At 39.5% G+C, this 21,848-nt stretch overlaps 1 gene segment (V, D, J or C); it reads left to right on the top strand.

The window, feature by feature from the left end:
* Positions 1–5,900: 5,900 nt before the first annotated feature.
* LOC129622005 (T cell receptor alpha variable 22-like) lies at positions 5,901–6,505 on the top strand. The segment is given in 2 exon segments: positions 5,901–5,952; positions 6,129–6,505. Coding segments are annotated over 2 exon segments (429 nt in total).
* Positions 6,506–21,848: the final 15,343 nt, after the last annotated feature.

Raw genomic sequence — 21,848 nt, 5'->3', positions numbered from 1 at the left:
TGCTGGATTCAATTCTATCTACTCTCTTGAAAAGAATGATCCAGGTCTTGTCTGGGTGGTAACTCTTTTTCTCATCATAAAAGACTCAGTAGCACTGGACTGCATTCTGAACAGCTGCTGCAGCCTTTGTGTACTGTTCTACGCTCTGGTCCTCTGCCTCAGAAACTAACAGTGCTTCCTCCAACAAAGAAAATCCCCTTGCCATTTCCTGCTTTGTGAATCTCGTTGGCTCTTTAGTTGCTTCTTCCTCTTGTCTCTCTTCATCCTTACCTGGGCCTTCAGTTCAGATCTTCATTAGTAAGCTCCATGTTTGCTTCTTTGAAAGCTCTCGACTTGTAGGTTCATATGTAGGAGACTTACTGTATATATATCCAAAGTAAACCTGCTGGCATCAATTCCAAATCTATGAACGATCAAAATGGTCAAATTTGGAAGTGAAGAGTCAAAGAGAATTTTAATTTATATATAATGTTTTATTATTTTAATCCTCCATAGATTCAGGAATTCCTCTTAATGTTAATAAAATTATAAAAGCTTTCCTAAAATTTTATCCATATTCTGCTATATTCTCATAAAAATGGGGGAAAGAGAAAACAATCACTTTTTAATAAGATTTTGTTCACCTGTATCAAGTGAAATATTTCTCTGTCCCCTGGGATCATATAGCTTTCTGTACTTTCCTCTTATGGTCCTACTCTTTGATTCTTTTATAGTTATGTTTACTTTTGTTTTATAAGTGGACTATAAATTGCTGTCTCATCCCTTTTCTATATTCTTTTTTTTTAAATTTTATTTTTAAACTTTACAGTATTGTATTAGTTTTGCCAGATATCGAAATGAATCTGCCACAGGTATACATGTGTTCCCAATCCTGAACCCTCCTCCCTTCTCCTTCCCCATACCATCCCTCTGGGTTGTCCCAGTGCACCAGCCCCAAGCATCCAGTATCGTGCATTGAACCTGGACTGGTGACTCGTTTCATACATGATATTATACATGTTTCAATGCCATTCTCCCAAATCTTCCCACCCTCTCCCTCTCCCACAGAGTCCATAAGACTGATCTTTACATCAGTGTCTCTTTTGCTATCTCGTACACATGGTTATTGTTACCATTTTCTAAATTCCATATATATGCGTTAGTATACTGTATTGGTGTTTTTCTTTCTGGCTTACTTCATTCTGTATAATAGGCTCCAGTTTCATCCACCTCATTAGAACTGATTCAAATATATTCTTTTTAATGGCTGAGTAATACTCCATTGTGTATATTCTTAAGATTTCATAATTTACCTCCTTTACAGTAAAATTTTAGTAAACATTTATGCACTTATTTTGAACTAAGTAAAAAAAAATCAAATAGCAGTAGATGAGAACTGTCAAATTATTTTACAGTATTAATTTTCATGAAATTCCATCTTAAAAGTAGGATTGGTTCATTTTTAATCCCTATTTAATCCAGGCGGTTATATTGTTTTCTGACCTTCAGCATTTCTTTGACCAAGAAACAGGAAGTGAATAGAGTTGGGGTTGTGTAATATTGAGTTGAGTGAGTGAGTTCAGTTGCTCAATCATGTCTGACTCTTTGCGACCCCGTGGACTTCAGCATGCCAGGCCTCCCTGTCCATCACCAATTAGTTGGTCTAAAGTGAGTTTTGTTTCTGCACACTAGGGGGCGCAGTATGCTGTACAAGAAGTAAAGACTCTGATGGTTCCAGATGTTCCAAAGAGAGGAGCCCAGAGAGCAAATGTTCGAACTACTACACAATTGCACTCTTTTCACACGCTAGCAAGGTAATTCTCAAAGTTCTCCAAGCGAGGCTTCAACAGTATGTGAACTGAGAATTTCGAGATGTTTAAGGTGGATTTAGAAAAGGCAGAGGAACCAGAGATCAAATTGCCAACATCTGTTGCATCATAGAAAAAGCAAGAGAATTCCAGAAAAACATCTTCTTCTGCTTTATTGATTATGCTAAAGCCTTTAAATGTGTGGATCACAACAAACTGTGGAACATTCTTAAAGAGATGGGAATACCAGACCACCTTACCTATCTCCTGAGAAACCTGTATGCAGATCAAGAAGCAACAGTCAGAATCAGACATGGAACAATAGACTGGTTCCAAATTGGGAAAGGAGTATGTCACGGCTGTATATTGTCACCCTGCTTATTTAATTTATATGCAGAGTACATCATGCGAAATGGCAGCCTGGATGAAGCACAAACTGGAATCAAGATTGCCAGGAGACATATCAATAACCTCAGGTATGTAGATGACATCACCCTTATGGCAGAAAGTGAAGAGGAACTAAAGGGCTTCTTGATGAAGGTGAAAGAGGAGAGTGAAAAAAACTGGCTTAAAACCCAGCATTCAAAAAGCTAAGATTATGGCATTTGGTCCCATCACTTCATGGCAAATAGATGGGGAAATAGTGACAGATTTTATTTTCTTGGGCTCCCAAATCACTGAAGATGGTGACTGCAACCATGAAATTAAAATACACTTGCTCCTTGGAAGAAAAGCTATGACAGACCTGCTGCTGCTGCTAAGTCAATTCAGTCATGTCTAACTGTGTGACCTCATAGACAGCAGCCAACCAGGCTTCTCCATCCCTGGGATTCTCCAGGCAAGAACACTGGAGTGGGTTGCCAGTTCCTTCTCCAATGCATGAAAGTGAAAAATGAAAGTGAAATCGCTCAGTTGTGTCCAATTCTTAGTGACCCCATGGACAGCATATTAAAAAGCAGAGACAGAAATGCAAATCAAAGCTACAAATATCACCTCACACTAGTCAGAATGGCCATCATCAACAAGTTTACAAACAATAAATTCTGGAGAGGGTGTGGACAAAAGGGAATGCTCTTGCACTGTTGGTGGGAATGTAAATTGATTCAACCACCATGGAAGACGATATGGAAATTTCTTTAAAAACTAGGAATAAAACCACCATATGACTCAGCAATCCCACTCATAGGCATATACCCTGAGGAAACCAAAATGGAAAAAGACACATGTATCCCATTGTTCATTGCAGCACTATTTACAATAGCTAGAACATGGAAGCAACTTAGATGTCCATCAACAGATGAATGGATAAAGAAGTTGTGGTACATACACACGATGGAATATTACTCAACCATAAAGCAGAACACATTTAAGTCAGTTCTGTTGAGGTGGATGAACCTAGAACCTATTATACAGAGTGAAGTGAGTCAGAAAGAGAAATATAAGTATCGTATTCTAATGTATGTATATAGAATCTAGAAATATGGTACTGAAGAATTTATTTTCAGGGCAGCAACAGAGAAACATACATGGAGAATAGACTTTTGGACATGGGGAGAGGGGAGGAGAGGGTGAGATGTATGGAAGGAGCATAACATGAAAACTTATATAACCATATTTAAAATAGATAGCCAATGGGAATTTGCTGTATGGCTCAAGAAACTCAAACAGGGGCTCTGTATCAATCTAGAGGGGTGGGATGGGGAGGGAGATGGGAGGGAGGTTCAAAAGGGAGAGGATATATGCATACCTATGGCTGATTCATGTTGAGGTTTGACAGAAAACAACAAAATTCTGTAAAGCAATTATCCTTTAATAAAAAAATGAAAGGAAAAGAAAAGACTATTTTAAGTGCTTGCAGCTAAATTGTGCTAAGCAAGTTGTCAAAACTTGGGAGTGTACCATAAAAGAAAATTGATACTGATAAAGTCAACCTTTATCTGGGAGGGGGGTGGGGGAAGCAGAGACATTACTTTGCCAGCAAAGGTCTGTCTAGTCAAAGCTATGGTTCTTTCCAGTATTCACATATGGATGTGAGAGGTGGACCATAATGAAGGCTGAGCATCAAAGAATCGATGCCTTTGAACTGTGGCATTGGAGAGGACTCTTGAGAGTACCTCGGACTGAAAGGAGATCAAACCAGTCAATCTTGAAGGAAATCAGTCCTGAATATTCATTGGAAGGATTGATGCTGAGGCTGAAGCTCCAATACTTTGGCCGCCTGATGTGAAGAGCTGACTCATTAGAAAAGACCCTGATGCTGGGAAAGATTGAAGGCAGGAGGAGAAGGGGATGACAGAGGATGAAATGGTTGGATGTCATCATTGATTCAATGGACATGTTTGAGCAAGCTCTGCTGCAACTGCTGCTGCTCTGGGAGATGGTAAAGGACAGGGAAGCCTCTTGTCTGGAAGTCCACGGGGCCACAACGAGTCCGACAAGACTGAGTGACTGAACAACAACCAGAGAGCATAGAACAGTCAAATTATACATAGCAAAGGTGGGGAGAGGGGAACAGTATTTGTGTAAAGTTTATCTAAAGTTTCAGCTTTATCTTTCTCTATAAACTTAGAAAAGCTGAAGTCCTTACCTCTCTAAATCAATTATGAGGATGATTCTCTGAGCAGAGGTAGAGGAATGGGGATATCAATATTACTGATCTCTGTGAGCATGGAAGCTCAACAGGAAACATCTCCATTACCTGTTTTCAATATTTAAATTGTGTGATTAAATTCTCCCAATTCAATGGACCTAGGAAGTTTTCATATATCTCCCCTGAGACTAGAGGAAGCAAGAATACTCAGGAGCAAAGAAGAAAGGATTAAAAAGTAAGAAACACAGATAGAAAGAGGAAAGAAAAGGACAATATTTAATTTGACCAGCAATGTGTATCCTTTTCAGAATCAGCTCTGTAGCGCATCTGTCCGCCAATTGGGCAGGAGAAGGAGGGAGGTGGAAGTTAAGTCAGAATGGACATTATACATATATCCTGTGTTTCTTTTAATCCACTGAAATCTTACTAGAATAATATTCTGTGCAGATGTCAGCTGTATCTACTGGGTTTCTAGAGCTCTCAATTTCAAGAAAATGTATCACTGTCTTCATACATACTGCTTGTATCAGTTTTCCTTTATTAGAATTTACATATAACTGAATTATTTTTTTAAAATGAGGTATAACTAAATACAGCATGGTCTTAGTTTCAGGTATATGACACAATGATTTGATATTTAAATATACTGTGGAATGATCATTACAACAAGTCTAGTAACATGTGCCATACAGAGTTGCAATTTTTTTTCTTATGATGAGAGCTTTCAAGATCTACTCTCTTAGCACCTTTCAAATATGCAATATAGTATTATTAACCATAGTCATCTTGCCATACATTACATCCCCACAACATTTATTTTATATCTTAGAGTTTGTACCTTTTGACCGCATTCATCTATTTCATTTCCACCCCTCATCCCTGCCTTTGGCAACCACTAATTTGTTCTATCTATGAGCTTGATTTAAAAAAAAAAAAAATACTCCACATGGAGTGGAGTATTTATATGGCATTTGTCTTTGTCTGACCTACTCACTTAACATAATGCCCTCAAGGTCCATCCATATTGTAGCAAATGACAATGTTTTATTCTTTTTAAAGGCTGAGTTGTCATACAACTGAATTCTTAAATGCTCTGTCATTCTAAGTAATTTGGGAGTGAACTCACCCTTCCTATGATTCTTCAAGGCTCCATTTAACACAACTGAGACACTGATCTTCTTAGAAGTAACATCCACCCTTTCTCACACACTCTTGCACAAACTTTTCTTACATAAAGTGTTTTAAAATGCCTTATATCTTCATATACTACAAATATTGTTCCTACCCTCCTGCACTGTTTGCAACTACAATTCTGGAGAGATTACTGCACAATCTCCCTAGTTGGCTGTGGGTGGAGCTTCCTGTTAAGTGGATGACAGAGCTCAGATGTGACTGGTTCTCAGTAATACTGGTGAGTTCCAGTAAAACGGGAACATTTTGACAGTATGAAAACTTCTCTGGACCCAAGACTCTACACCCTCCAGAGTGGGGGCAAAGGTACCCCAGTAACTGAGCAAGGAGTCATGAAGAGGTGGTGGGAAGCCTTGCTGGGGCTTCTGTGGGTCCAGGTTTGCTGTGAGTCTGGGTTGTCCTAGAGTGCAGCTGGGGAAGGAGGGAAGGTGAGCTGACCCAGAGCTCCTAGATGGTTCTACATCCTCATGGGTGTTTCCTGAGATAGTTTACAGGTCTGGAAACTGCATCCATGACTCCCCAGAGACATTGTATGTGTTTGCTTTTCTCTTTCCAAGCAGGTGTGAGAGCGGTGAAGGTGGAGCAGAGCCCTTCAGTCCTGAATCTCCAGGAGGGAGCCAACTGTACTCTGAGGTGCAATTTTCCTGCCACAGTGAAGACTCTGCAGTGGTTCCAGCAGAATCCCGGAGGCAGCCTCATCAGGCTGTTTTTCATAGTGTCAGGGACAAAGCAGAATGAAAGGCTGAGTTCCACAGTGAAGTCTAAGGAGCAGTATAGTATCCTACACATCACAGCCTCCCAGCTGGAAGACTCAGCCACCTACCTCTGTGCGGTGGAGGCACAGTGCTCCCAGGTGATCTGCAGCCTGTATCCAAACTACAGCTGCCTCAGCCCCACCCCTCCATGGGCTGGCATGTGTCCCCACAGTAGACTTTGATAGCAAGGTTGAGTCAGTCTCTGACTCTGCAGGATCCTAAAGTGGGTAGCAGTAAACTTTGTTGATCCATTATTACAAAATAAAAGTTTATATGTCAACATCACAATAACGCTTATGGGAGACATATTAGAATTCTCTGAAAATGAGAAACTGTGGTTTTGAATATTGCTGCTACATTGTAAAGCAAATTTTCATAAGTGTAGAAATTGAAATTGCATGTGATAATAGCTTTAATGAAAATGAATAATATTTTCATGTTTGAATTAACCCAATGGAACAATTACTAACATAGAAAAATAATTTATACTCACTTCCCCTATAATTAAACAGTGATATGATGCATTAATTTATTTCTGCTTTATTGATTATCCCAAAGCCTTTGACTGTGTGGATCACAATAAACTGTGGAAAATTCTGAAAGAGATGGGAATACCAGACCACCTGACCTGCCTCTTGAGAAACCTGTATGCAGGTCAGGAAGCAACAGTTAGAACTGGACATGGAACAACAGACTGGTTCCAAATAGGAAAAGGAGTACATCAAAGCTGTATATTGTCACTCTGCTTATTTAACTTCTATGCAGAGTACATCATGAGAAACGCTGGTCTGGAAGAAACACAAGCTGGAATCAAGATTGCAGGGAGAAATATCAATAACCTCAGATATGCAGATGACACCACCCTTAGGGCAGGAAGTGAAGAGGAACTAAAAAGCCTCTTGAAAGTAAAAGAGGAGAGTGAAAAAGTTGGCTTAAACCTCAACACTCAGAAAATTAAGATCATGGCATCTGGTCCCATCACCTCATGGGAAATAGATGGAGAAACAGTGGAAACAGTGTCAAACTTTATTATTCTGAGCTCCAAAATCACTGCAGATGGTGATTGCAGCCATGAAATTAAAAGACGCTTACTCCTTGGAAGGAAGGTTATGACCAACCTAGATAGCATATTCAAAAGCAGAGACATTACTTTGCCAACAAAGGTCCGTCTAGTCAAGGCTATGGTTTTTCCAGTGGTCAAGTATGGATGTGAGAGTTGGACTGTGAAGAAAGCTGAGCGCTGAAGAATTGATGTTTTTGAACTGTGGTGTTGGAGAAGACTCTTGAGAGTCCCTTGGACTGCAAGGACATCCAACCAGTCCATTTTAAAGGAGATCAGTCCTGGGTGTTCATTGGAAGGATTTATGCTAAAGCTGAAACTCCAATACTTTGGCCACCTCATGTGAAGAGTTGACTCATTGGAAAAGATTCTGATGCTGGGAGGGATTGGGGGCAGGAGGAGAAGGGGATGACAGAGGATAAGATGGCTGGATGGCCTCACCAACTGTATGGACATGAGTTTGGGTGAACTCTGGGAGGTGGTGATGGACAGGGAGGCTTGGCGTGCTGCAATTCATGGGGTCGCAAAGAGTCAGATACGACTGAGTGACTGGACTGAACTGAACTGATGATGTATAAATAAGCACTTAATTATAAATAAGTCATGAAGCCACTTTTAGTCTTATATGCCCTCAACAGTTACAGAGAATGTCAGTGAAAACATTAAAATGTCACTGTATAAATTTATATTTGGCATTAAATTCAGAATTACATCAAGTTGGTTTGAAGACTTAAGTCGTTTCTACAAAAATTGTTCCACTGGAGACATCAACTCTGGATTTACTAGAATTTATATTTCAAATTAATTTATCAGACATTTATATTATGTTATAACAGCATACAAAACACTCAAGAGCTCTAGTATCAGTTACATCACCAGAAATATTCTCTAAATTAAAAGTTATCAAAAGTTTTGTTTACAATCTTGCATTTACCAATAGCAACTGACATTGCTTTCAATTATATTAATTGAAATTAAATTGTTAAAGTTATAATTTTTATATCCTAATAAATTAATTTGCAGAAAAGCAAGCCAGGCAAATCTTATTATCAAGATATGATATTAATAAAGTATTTGTTATCAATTCACTGCAGATGGTGATTGCAGCCATGAAATTAAAAGATGCTTATTCCTTGGAAGGAAAGTTATGACCAAACTAGATAGCATATTAAAAAGCAGAGACATTACTTTGCCAACAAAGGTTCGTCTAGTCAAGGCTATGGTTTTTCCTGTGGTCATGTATGGATGTGAGTGTTGGACTGTGAAGAAGGCTGAGCACCGAAGAATTGATGCTTTTGAACTGTGGTGTTGGAGAAGACTCTTGAGAGTCCCTTGGACTGCAAGGAGATCTAACCAGCCCATTCTAAAGGCGATCAGTCCTGGGTGTTCATTGGAAGGATTGATGCTAAAGCTGAAACTCCAATACTTTGGCCACCTCATGCGAAGAGTTGACTCATTGGAAAAGACCTTGATGCTGGGAGAGTTTGGGGGCAGGAGGAGAAGGGGAAGACAGAGGACGAGATGGCTGGATGGCACCACCGACTCGATGGACATGAGTTTGAGTAGACTCTGGGAGGTGGTGATGGACAGGGAGGCCTGGCGTGCTGTGATTCATGGGGTCACAAAGAGTTGGACATGACTGAGCAACGGAACTGAACTGAACTGAAGATCCAAAATATTTTTTCAAGTTATAAATTTATGTTGTTATTTAATATATCATTATAAACTCTACTGGGCTTCCCAGATGGTGTTAGGGATAAAATACCTGCCTACCAATGCAGGAGATGTAGGACACATGGGTTCAGTCCCTGGGTGAGAAAGATCCCTTGGAGGAGGGCATGGTAACCTAGTCCAGTATTCTTCCCTGGAGAATCCCATTGACAAAAGAGCCTGGTGGGTTACATTCCATAGGGCCACAAAGAGTCAGACATGACTAAAGTAACTTAGCACTCATGCACGCATAAACTCTATTGCCTTTTTTAAGTAAGAAAATATTTTTGAAGATCTTTATATTTTTTTAGTGTCACTTTTTTTCTGTTTTTCAAAACAAGGGGCCTCAGATTTTCATTTTGCATGGAGTCCCACAAATTCTACAGCCATCCCTGCAGAGGAATCTTGAGTACCCAACTCAGACTTTGGAGGAGGGAGCTATAAGCCAGAATGCAGTTAGGCTGATTGAGAAATTATTTTTTGCTTTACCTGTGAGTGAGTTCATCCACCTCCTTCAGGTTCCATAAGTCACTGAGTTTCTTTCTTTATTTATTTATTTTAATAAGTATATTATATGTTATAGATAAAAAATATGTCTCTGGAAACAAGTTCCCTGCTTACCTATGGCTCATCCATGAGATGATCTTGATAACTCAGTGAGTGAAGTCCCATTTTATTCCATTTTACTTCGGATTTAGGTTCACCTTGATCAGTCATTGATCTCATAAGAAAACCCAGATCTGACTTGGTCCCAAGTACCCTGCCTCTGCTTCTGAAGAGACCCCTGTGTTGCTTTTTGACAACCTCAGTCTCCCAAGACTGCATGGGGATATGAAAATGGTCTTCAGGCTCCATGATGCAGGCGATTTTTCCCCACTCACTTGTCACTCTACATTGCACATAGATCAGATCAGATCAGTCGCTCAGTTGTGTCTGACTCTCTGTGACCCCATGAATCGCAGCATGCCAGGCCTCCCTGTCCATCACCAAATCCCGGAGTTCACTCAGACTCACGTCCATCGAGTCAGTGATGCCATCCAGCCATCTCATCCTCTGTCATCCCCTTCTCCTCCTGTCCCCAATCCCTCCCAGCATCAGAGTCTTTTCCAATGAGTCAACTCTTTGCATGAGGTGGCCAAAGTACTGGAGTTTCAGCTTTAGCATCATTCCTTCCAAAGAAATCCCAGGGCTGATCTCTTTCAGAATGGACTGGTTGGATCTCCTTGCAGTCCAAGGGACTCTCAAGAGTCTTCTCCAACACCACAGTTCAAAAGCATCAATTCTTCAGTGCTCAGCCTTCTTTACAGTCCAACTCTCACATCCATACATGACCACAGGAAAAACCATAGCCTTGACTAGATGAACCTTTGTTGGCAAAGTAATGTCTCTGCTTTTGAATATGCTATCTATAGAGGTTGGTCATAACTTTCCTTCCAAGGAGTAAGCGTCTTTTAATTTCATGGCTGCAGTCACCATCTGCAGTGATTTTGGAGCCCAGAAAAATAAAGTCTGACACTGTTTCCACTGTTTCCCCATCTATTTCCCATGAAGTGATGGGACTGGATGCCATGATCTTCATTTTCTGAATGTTGAGCTTTAAGCCAACTTTTTCATTCTCCTCTTTCCCTTTCATCAAGAGGCTTTTGAGTTCCTCTTCACTTTCTGCCATAAGGGTGGTGTCATCTGCATATCTGAGGTTACTGATATTTCTCCTGGCAACCTTGATTCCAGCTTGTGTTTCTTCCAGCCCAGCGTTTCTCATGATGTACTCTGCATATAGGTTAAATAAACAGGGTAACAATATACAGCCTTGACATACTCCTTTTCCTATTTGGAAATAGTCTGTTGTTCCATGTCCAGTTCTAACTGTTGCTTCCTGACCTGCATACAAATTTCTTAAGAGGCAGATCAGGTGGTCTGGTATTCCCATGTCTTTCAGAATTTTCCACAGTTTATTGTGATCCACACAGTCAAAGGCTTTGGCATGTCAATAAAGCAGAAATAGATGCCTTTCTGGAACTCTCTTGCTTTTTCCATGATCCAGCGGATGTTGGCAATTTGATCTCTGGTTCCTCTGCCTTTTCTAAAACTAGCTTGAACATCAGGAAGTTCACGGTTCACATATTGCTGAAGCCTGGCTTGGAGAATTTTGAGCATTACTTTACTAGCGTGTGAGATGAGTGAAATCATGTGGTAGTTTGAGCATTCTTTGGCATTGCATTTCTTTGGAATTGGAATGAAAACTGACCTTTTCCAGTCCTGTGGCCACTGCTGAGTTTTCCAAATTTGCTGGCATATTGAGTGTAGCACTTTCACAGCATCATCTTTCAGGATTTGGAATAGCTCAACTGGAATTCCATCACCTCCACTAGCTTTGTTCGTAGTGATGCTTTCTAAGGCCCACTTGACTTCACATTCCAGGATGTCTGGCTCTAGGTCAGTGATCACACCATCGTGATTATCTGGGTCGTGAAGATCTTTTTTGTACAGTTCTTCTGTGTATTCTTGCCATCTCTTCTTAATATCTTCTGCTTCTGTTAGGTCCATACCATTTCTGTCTTTTATCGAGCCCATCTTTGCATGAAATGTTCCTTTGGAATCTCTGATTTTCTTGAAGAGATCTCCAGTCTTTCCCAATCTGTTGTTTTCCTCTATTTCTTTGCATTGATCACTGAAGAAGGCTTTCTTATCTCTTCTTGCTATTCTTTGGAACACTGCATTCCAATGCTTATATCTTTCCTTTTCTCCTTTGCTTTTCACTTCTCTTCTTTTCACAGCTATTTGTAAGGCCTCCCCAGACAGCCATTTTGCTTTTTTGCATTTCTTTTCCTTGGGGACGGTCTTGATCCCTGTCTCCTGTACAATGTCACCAACCTCATTCCATAGTTCATCAGGCACTCTATCTATCAGATCTAGGCCCTTAAATCTATTTCTCACTTCCACTGTATAGTTGCACATGGCACATAACCAGTCCTCAATAAATATTTGCTGTATTAAATAGTATAAAAGAAGAGCTTTTGGAAATTCTTTAATCCAACTTCATTTTACAAAACAGAAGCTAATCCAAGATGACAGTAGAAAAGAATTAGATACTAACTGATTGGGAAAAGAAAGAAATTGGATTTTTCACCCTTCTTCTTTAGCATCTTTCTCCCTGTTTTCTTCCTGAGCATAGAGAAACTAATGTAAGACCAGCCATTTAAGTCACTGTAGGTTTGGATATGGGAAAGTTATGGTCCAATTGATTTGACAACCTGAATGAAGAATCCAAATTTACATAAATATTTGACACTTAGGGCAGGAAAGGAGCCTCAAGTTGAGCCTTTGTTGTTACCAGCAGACCAGTCCATCCTTCACAGGCTTCTGTAGTAATAAAGCCATAAGTAAATGTGCCATCTCAACACTCAGATATATTTTAAGGACTTTCCTAGAAATAGCAGCTATATTCATTATTTCAGGGGGATTTCTTGAAGGCAAGATATAACTATAGAGCATCACTAATACATTGTTATAAAAATGATTATTGGATCTGAAGACCATGGGGGAATGAATATTGTCCTCATTCTGCTTGACAGTCCATGAAGATTCTAGAAAAAGCCTTCTCAGATCACATCTTTTTATGGTAAGTCAGGCAATGTTCAATGAAATATTTTGGGGGCAGTAAATTTTGCCCAGGGGATGGCTGTGCCTGTACTAAATTTTATCATGTGGAACACTGTGCTGAGCAGAGCATATTCAAAGTATACTATTCTGTCCTGTATACCATAACTTGAAAGGGAATACACTTACCTAAAGTCTCTCTGTCTCTTGCTGCTGCTGCTGCTGCTAAGTTGCTTCAGTTGTGTTTGACTCTGTACGACCCCATAGATGGCAGCCCACCAGGCTCTGCTGTTCCTGGGATTTTCCAGACAAGAGTATTGGAGGGGGTTGCCATTGCCTTCTCCATTCTCTGTCTCTTAGAAGAGGACAAATCTTCCTATAAATCATTTGGGAATTATATACTATGGAGGATGATTGAAAGAATAGAGGATGTCTGGTGGCTCAGGTGGTAAAGAATCTGCCTACAGTGCAGGAGACCAGGGTTCAAAACCTGGGTGGGGAAGATCCCCTGGAGAAGGGAACAGCTACCCACTCCAGTATTCTTGCCTGGAAAAATCCCATGGACAGAGAAGCCTGGTGGGCTACAGTCCATGGGGGTCACAAAGACTCAGACATGACTGAGCTACTTTCACTTTGGAATGGAAACAGTTTATATATGTAAAAATATACATTTTACTTTTACATACAAATTTATGTGTTGATTTCTGATTCTTTATCTTAGCTGTCCTTAAATCTTTAAGGGTGCATGTGAATGAGGGATTATATTTATTCTTCATACCTCCAGAAGATCAGTGAGTACAGATCACAAAAAAGGGCCTTCACTTCTATAAATGAGTTAATCTTGGTTTCACTTTTCATGGTCAGTTATTTTTACCTAACCTATTTGGATCAGTTACCAATTTGTACTACTCCCATAGTAAACACAGGCAATATTTAGGGTTCCTCAGTTTTTTTTTTTTTTTTTTTTTTTTTTTTTTCTGACAGAAGTAATTGGAAAATGCCAAGTTACTAAAGTAGATGACAAAGGAGAGGGAGATAATCCTGGAAGTTTACAGAACTGAAGAACTTTATTAAGGTCTTGGGGAAATAAAACTGTAGTGGAGTTTGGGAGAAAAATGATAGAGTCTGGAAACTGAGCCAGCAATAGCCAAGACAGCAGAGATTCATGCTCTGAGAGTTGGTATATATTTTAGAGGAAATTTAATTAAGATGTGAGTTAATCATTGCATTTAGGCTAGGCCATGCCTTTTGATGGGCTTCCCTGGTAGTTCAGCTGGTAAAGAATCTCCCAGCAATGTGGGAGACCTGGGTTTGATCCCCGGGTTGGGAAGATCCCCTGGGGAAGGGAATGGCTACCCACTCCAGTATTCTGGCCTGGAGAATTCCACGGACTATAGGGTTGCAAGAGTTGGACACGACTGAGCAACTTTCACTTATCAGAGAGTAAATGCATCTGTTTACATACAGTTATTTTCTGAATCTGCAGCCTGATGTTTTATGAAGATTTTTACTTTCTCTCAATACTTTGCAGAATATAATCCACATAAGCAATAGGAATAGATTTCTTAAAGAATGTCCGATTTCTCATTGTAAATCAACACAATCTACAGGTTGAACTGTTTCCTAACTCATAGAACTTCCTTCTACTCCTTTATCATTGAGATTTGGTCCTTTCAGTCAGTTCAGTTCAGTCGCTCAGTCGTGTCCAACTCTTTGCCATCCTATGGACCACAGCACGCCACGCCTCCCTGTCCATCACCAACTCCTGGAGTCCACCCAAACCCATGTCCATTGAGTCGGTGATGCCATCCAGCCATCTCATCCTCTGTCGTCCCCTTCTCCTCCTGCCCTCAATCTTTCTGAGCATCAGGGTCTTTTCAAATGACTCAGCTCTTTGCATCATGTGGCCAAAGTATTGGAGTTTCTCATCACAATCTTTGTTGAAGGAAGTTTCCACATTTTGACTGATGGTACTGTCAATTCTCTAGAAATAGCAAGGTCATGGGCAAGACCAGCTTAGAGGAACAGAGGTTGAGTTAGTAGATTTTTGAAATATCAAATGATCTTCTCTGCTCTTTGATTTTCATATTCCTTTCACAAAGATTTTTTTCTCCATTATAGAAAAATGGGGATGTTAAATTTGGCTGAAAAGGAAGATTTTACATTTTCTTTGTTTGAGAGAGTAAATGATGGTGTTTTCCTGATTTCAAACCTGAATAAATGGCAACAGCATTTACCTTCTTCCAACTTACTAACAGTGACTCCATCCTGTGCAGAGATTTAAATGTTAATCTCTACATTCTTACTGTGCATTTACTCTCTGATATACACCTAATTTGTTTAATCTCTTGCTGTTTTAATGCATCCAAATCCCTCATAAGCCCACGGTATGAGAAGAACATTTAACCAAAGAGTTCAGTAGCTAGAGATGTGACCACCACATGGTGGTGCACCTCTGCTGATCAGAATATGCGGAGGGTTCATTTGAGTGGATTCTGAATGGGTAGGCTTAGGGCAGAAGCAGTGCCTTTTTATTATTGGCTGGGTAGACAGTGTGAGAAACCACTATGACTGCTAGGAAAGAAGGGGAAACTTGGTAATAGAAGCAGCTTTTCTGGCTGGAGACTGCAGATCCACAAATGATCCTAAATGGGAAAAACAGTGAAGATACCCATTGGAGCTTCAATCACATTCTTGTGGCTTCAGCTGAACTGTGAGTTGAGGGTTTAAGGGAAATAGAGTGTATTAGTAGATATTCTTTAGATGACAAGACTGGCTTTATTCAGGTTTCTTCTAGTTATTGTAGAAAAGGAAAAGTAAACTCTAGAGCTAAATAATCTGACAACCCTTCTCCTTTCTCTGACTTCTACTTTCTCCATAGGTGTCAGCCTTGAGAACAAGGTGGAACAGAGTCCTTCTACCCTGAGTGTCCAGGAGGGAAACAGCTGTTTTATCACCTGTACTTATACAGATGTTACCTCAAGCTACTTCCCTTGGTATAAGCAAGAACCTGGAAAAGGTCCCCAGCTCCTTATAGACATTCGTTCAAATATGGGCAAATGTGAGGGCCAAAGACTGACTGTTATATTGAATAAGACCGCCAAACATCTCTCCCTGAACATTACAACCACTGAACCTGGAGACTCAGCTGTCTACTTCTGTGCAGCAAGTATACAGTGCTTCCCAGGCATCCACTATTTGTACTCAAACCTGTAACTGGGGCAGCCCCCTTCCTTTGGCACAACCTTCAAGTTATAGCATTTGTCATAGTGTTTGTCTACAAGTGGAAACTAATGTATTAGACATGAAAAACGTAGAATAAGATTAGGTTTGATATGACGCAGAGTGTTAAAACATATTCTGTTGGATGACTATTGCTTACTGAATTCTTGAAGGGAGTTAGGTTTTATTTTAAAAGTCAGGCTTTAAAAATAACTTTATATTTGCTGTCAGACTCCTCTTCTATAAATGAATGCTTGGGAACAATACTACATTCCTATTATGGATGGGTTCTTAATGCTTGTGTTTTGAAAATTATGTATGTTATTTTTCACTTATTGTAAAATTTATATCCTCAATGGAGAAAATGTGTCTGATACAAAAATGTAAATTTTATAATTCTGTATCCAGATAATTTATTGCTAATATTTGATTTACTCTCTTTTTAAGTTCTAGCATGATTAGAATTCTGATTTTTTTTACTTAATATTATATCTTGAAATGAGCATTTTAAGTTTCATTATCTTCATCTCCAACACCTACTTTTTAATAGCTTCATAAGAGATTTTTCTCACAATTATATTTAAAATTTTCTTTCTATATTTCTGGCAAAATTGGGCTGTCCTTTATATATATTCTGACTACTTTCATGTTGAAAATGTGATGTGGGTTTTCTTTAGAGCCCAGTGATGGAGCATATATATGTTTGTATGTTTGAGGGAAATCAAAATAGAAAGTGATTTATTCAAGAATATAATTTGAGGATTAGGCTCACAAATCTATTCTTCTTTTCAAAATGTTATGCATATTCATGTTTACTCTCATGTAAGTTAGAAGGGAGAGTTGTGTCTTTTAATCAAATTCCCTTGAGGTATAATTTTCTAATCACACCTGACATATATTAACTCCATGCAAACCTTAATTTTATATTTTTATCTTTTCAGCAATTTTATATGAATAAGTGAAAGTTGTTCAGTTGTGTCCAACTCTCCAGGCCAGAATACTGGAGTGGGTAGACTTTCCCTTCTCCAGGGGAATCTTCCCAACCCAGGGATTGAACCCAAGTCTTCCACATTGCAGGCAGATTCTTTACTAGCTGAGCCACAAGGGAAGCCCAAGAATACTGGAGTGGGTAGACTTTCCCTTCTCCAGTGGATCTTCTTGACCCAGGAATCGAACCGAGGTCTCCTGCATTGCAGGAGGATTCTTTACCAACTGAGCTATGAGGGAAGCCCCATATGAATAAAGTCATACAATATAAAAACCTTTTGAGAAGTCTGCATGTTTGTGAGGTGGAGCATATGGTACTAGGCATGTATGATCGCTTTCCCTGCCACTACTCTCACTATTTTTTAACCCAGATGTTTTGAACTTTTAAGTTATTTTTACATAAATAACTCATCATTTCAAGTGTTTGAATTCTTTTAAAACTTTATTTGTATTTCTACAAAACAAGCATTATGGCAACTGATAATGAGCAGATTCATTGGAGTGTTCTACCAACTCATAATCAAGTTAAGACATATTCTTCATGCAAAGCTAACTGTACCAACTCCATTATGAATTTTTCTAATATTTTTAAGACAAATTTTATTGGTCAAATTTCACTTTAGCAGTACTAATTGGGGTATGTTTATTATTTGGTGTTTACAGAAGTTGACACTAAATAACATCTCCAACAATTCTTTAACATTGTTGCACAATCAATGGGCTTGTTGAACCAAAATATAGCATTAGGATGGTTACTGCTTCGAGTGAAGCAAATACGTTAGTAAGTTATTTTATTGGTAGGAGAAAATCATAAAGTAGGGGAAATCATACATATATAACACACTAGTGTTAAAGTGGGCAAGTACCACTAAAAAGATGAAAAATAGAAGAACGAAAAAGGTAGTGTGAAAAACAGTGGTTCCAGATACCTTAGAGAATTCTCTAGTGGTTTTGGATGGAGATATCCACTTTAGGCAGTTGTATATTTGTTTCAAGGATCTTGGGCCAACCCCATCTTCTGTGGACTATCTGCTTCCAATCATTCTCTGGAGAAACTCGGTTTAATATCTCTAATGTAAGTAACTTTACAATTCTTGTCAATTAGGGATGCATGATGCTATCCAAGCCAGGCTTCAGAAATACATGAACTGTGAACTTCCAGATGTTCAAGTTGGTATTAGAAAAGGCAGAGGAACCAGAGATCACATTGCCAACATCTGCTGAATCATAGAAAAAGGAAGAGAGTTCCAGAAAAACATCTATTTCTGCTTTTCTGACTATGCCAAAGCCTTTGACTGTGTGGATCACCATAAACTGTGGAAAATTCTGAAAGAGATGGGAATACCAGACCACCTCACCTGCCTCTTGAGAAACCTGTATGCAGGTCAGGAAGCAACAGTTAGAACTGGACATGGAACAACAGACTGGTTCCAAATCAGGAAAGGAGTACGTCAAGGCCGTATAATGTCACCTTGCTTATTTAACTTCTATGCAGAGTACATCATGAGAAACGCTGGGAAGGATGAAGCGCAAGCTGGAATCAAGATTGCCGGGAGAAATATCAATAACCTCAGATATGCAGATGACACCACCCTTATGGCAGAAATTGAAGAAGAACTAAAGAGCCTCCTCTTTTATTTTCATCAAGAGGCTCTTTAGTTCTTCTTCACTTTCTGCCATAAGGGTGGTGTCATCTGCATAACAAACACATGAAAAGATGCTCAACATCACTCATTATCAGAGAAATGCAAATCAAAACCACAATGAGGTACCATTTCACGCCAGTCAGAATGGCTGCTATCCAAAAGTCTACAAGCAATAAATGCTGGAGAGGCTGTGGAGAAAAGGGAACCTTCTTACACTGTTGGTTGGAATACAAACTAGTACAGCCACTATGGAGAACAGTGTGGAGATTCCTTAAAAACCTGGAAATAGAACTGCCTTTGGCCCAGCAATCTCACTGCTGGGCAAACACACTGAGGAAACCAGAATTGAAACAGACACGTGTACCCCAATGTTCATCCCAGCACTGTTTATAATAGCCAGGACATGGAAGCAACCTAGATGTCCATCAGCAGATGAATGGATAAGAAAGTGGTGGTACATATACACAATGGAGTATTACTCAGCCATTAAAAAGAAATACATTTGAATCAGTTCTAATGAGGTGGATGAAACTGAAGCCTATTATACAGAGTGAAGTAAGGCAGAAAGAAAAACACCAATACAGTATACTAAAGCATATATATGGAATTTAGAAAGATGGTAACGATAACCCTGTATGCAAGACAGCCAAAGAGACACAGATGTATAGAACAGTCTTTTGGACTCTGTGGGAGAGGGAGAGGGTGGGGTGATTTGGGGGAATGGCACTGAAACATGTATAATATCATATAAGAAATGAATTGCCAGTCCAGGTTCAATACAGGATGCTTGGGGCTGGTGCACTGGGATGTCCCAGAGGGATGGTATGGGGAGGGAGGTGGGAGGGGGGGTTCAATATGGGGAACATGGGTATGCCCGTGGCGGATTCATGTTGATGTGTGGCAGAACCAATACAATATTGTAAAGTAATTCACATCCAATTAAAATAAATAAATTTAAATTAAAAAAATAAGTGGCAACTATCACATATTCATTTAGTCCTATTGGAGACACTAGTAAAACAGTGAAAAAAAAAAAAGATGTTTTATCCTGCTACAAAATGGGGGCATGAAGGAGTGTGGCTAGAATGCAGCTGATCCTAAGGTGCCTATATTAAGTCAAGAATAAAGATTAATGGAAGAGTCTTACAAGACAGATTGGACATCAAGAACTCAGACCCCTCAGGTTTCAGTAAGAAACCCAACAATCCTAGGTACTTGCTGAGGCAACATCAACCATGGCTCATGGCACTTGCATATTTTCTTCTTGCTGTGTTTATACACACGTTTATATACCTACACAAATGTCCTTCTCTTTTCATTTTCCCTCATTTTACTGTTTTATACTTGTATTATAATGTAGCATTTGAGTGGTAACCTGACTGAGTGAGATCCTAATTAAACTTTAGTTTCCTCCCTTAAAAAAAAAAAAAAGAAAGAAAAGAAAAGAAAGTAAAAGAGGAGAGTGCAAAATTTGGCTTAAAGCTCAACATTCAGAAAATTAAGATCATGGCATCTGGTCCCATCACTTCATGGCAAATAGATGGGAAAACAGTGGAAACAGTGGCTGACTTTACTTTTCTGGGCTCCAAAATCACTGCAGATGGTGATTGCTGCAATGAAATTAAAAGACGCTTACTCCTTGGAAGGAAAGTTATGAGCAACCTAGATAGCATTTTTTTATTCTTTTTGAATTTTATTTTATTTTTATTTTATTTTTTTACCTTTTTTTTTTAACTTTACAATATTCTATTGGTTTTGCCATATATCAACATGAATCCACCACAGGTATACACGTGTTCCCCATCCTGATCCCTCCTCCTTCCTCCCTCCCCGTACCATCCCTCTGGGTCGTCCCAGTGCACTAGATAGCATTTTAAAAAGCAGAGACATTACTTTGCCAACAGAGGTCCATCTAGTCAAGGCTATGGTTTTTCCAGTGGTCAGGCATGAATGTGAGAGTTGGACTGTGAAGAAAGCTGAGCACTGAAGAATTGATGCTTTTGAACTGTGGTGTTGGAGAAGACTCTTGAGAGTCCCTTGGACTGCAAGGAGATCCAACCAGTCCATCCTAAAGGAGATCAGTCCTGGGTGTTCTTTGGAAGGACTCATGCTGAAGCTGAAACTCCAATACTTTGGCCACCTGATGCAAAGAGCTGACTCATTTGAAAAGACCGTGATGCTGGGAAAGATTGAGGGCAGGATGAGAAGGGGACGACAGAGGATGAGATGGTTGGATGGCATCACCGACTCGATGGACATGGGTTTGGGTGAACTCCAGGAGTTGGTGATGGACAGGGAGGCCTGGTGTGCTGCGGTTCATGGGGTGGCAAAGAGTCGGACATGACTGAGAGACTGAACTGAACTAAACTGAACTGATGTTATAGTAGTTGGTACACATGTGAGGAAGGATCAATTTCTTGTACTTCACCTGCTGAACTGATAGCAAATAGAACATGTTAAAGTCATTTCCACAAGTTCAATGGCAGTTTTTCTCTGGATATTTTGGCAGCACCCAGTCACCCAGGTTGTCATGAAAAAGCTGATTAAATGAAAGGCTAGGAAATCAACCTGTGCCTGTGATGAAAGGACTGACTATAATGGGTTTATTTATTTAGTTCAGTTGGTGAAGGATTGGAATACGTGTGGTTTGGGCCCTTGTGAGTTACCTGGGCATATCAGGGACCAGCTGGTAGTGAGACAACCTGTGACTTTGTGAGGGAAGAAAGCAGGGCCATGGGGGCCAAGACTAATTAATAATGTATTAGGCCACAGTAGTTCAAGGGTGTCTGATACTGTAATTCATTTCAGTTCTAATATTCCATTTGTTATTTCCACTTCTTCAGAAGACAGAGGGACAGTAAGAGAAGTAAAATTTCTGAGTGAGGGCAAAAGTTTATATAACTGTCTCAGAGGAACTGCTTCCTTATATAGATACAACTTGAAATGACACAGGTAGTAAACACCGTATCAAGTTCATTTTTAATTATGGTGAGTGCTGTGGTTTATCAAATGATTGCTTCAGCCCATGTGAAGAATAAAAATACTGTTACTAGTACATTCTCATAACCCATGGAGATGTGAAATTGTTTAAATTTCTTTTGGAAATACTCAGTTATTTTCTTGGTATAGTATTCTAGTTCATATTTGGCTTTTACAAATTTTATGGGATTTTGTGGGTTCCAAGAAATGCATGAGCTGACCCTAATATCTACCAATCTAGAAAATGTCCTACAATATTTTTTTAAATGTTGCAGCCAATATTTCCCTAATGCCATATCTCAAGGATTTAGTAAGAGTTCA

Source organism: Bubalus kerabau, chromosome 10, assembly GCF_029407905.1.
Source record: "Bubalus kerabau isolate K-KA32 ecotype Philippines breed swamp buffalo chromosome 10, PCC_UOA_SB_1v2, whole genome shotgun sequence".
Classification (NCBI taxonomy): Eukaryota; Metazoa; Chordata; class Mammalia; order Artiodactyla; family Bovidae; genus Bubalus; species Bubalus kerabau.
The sequence above is the reverse complement of the archived record's forward strand: the minus strand, read 5'-3'. Positions and strand labels throughout refer to the sequence as shown.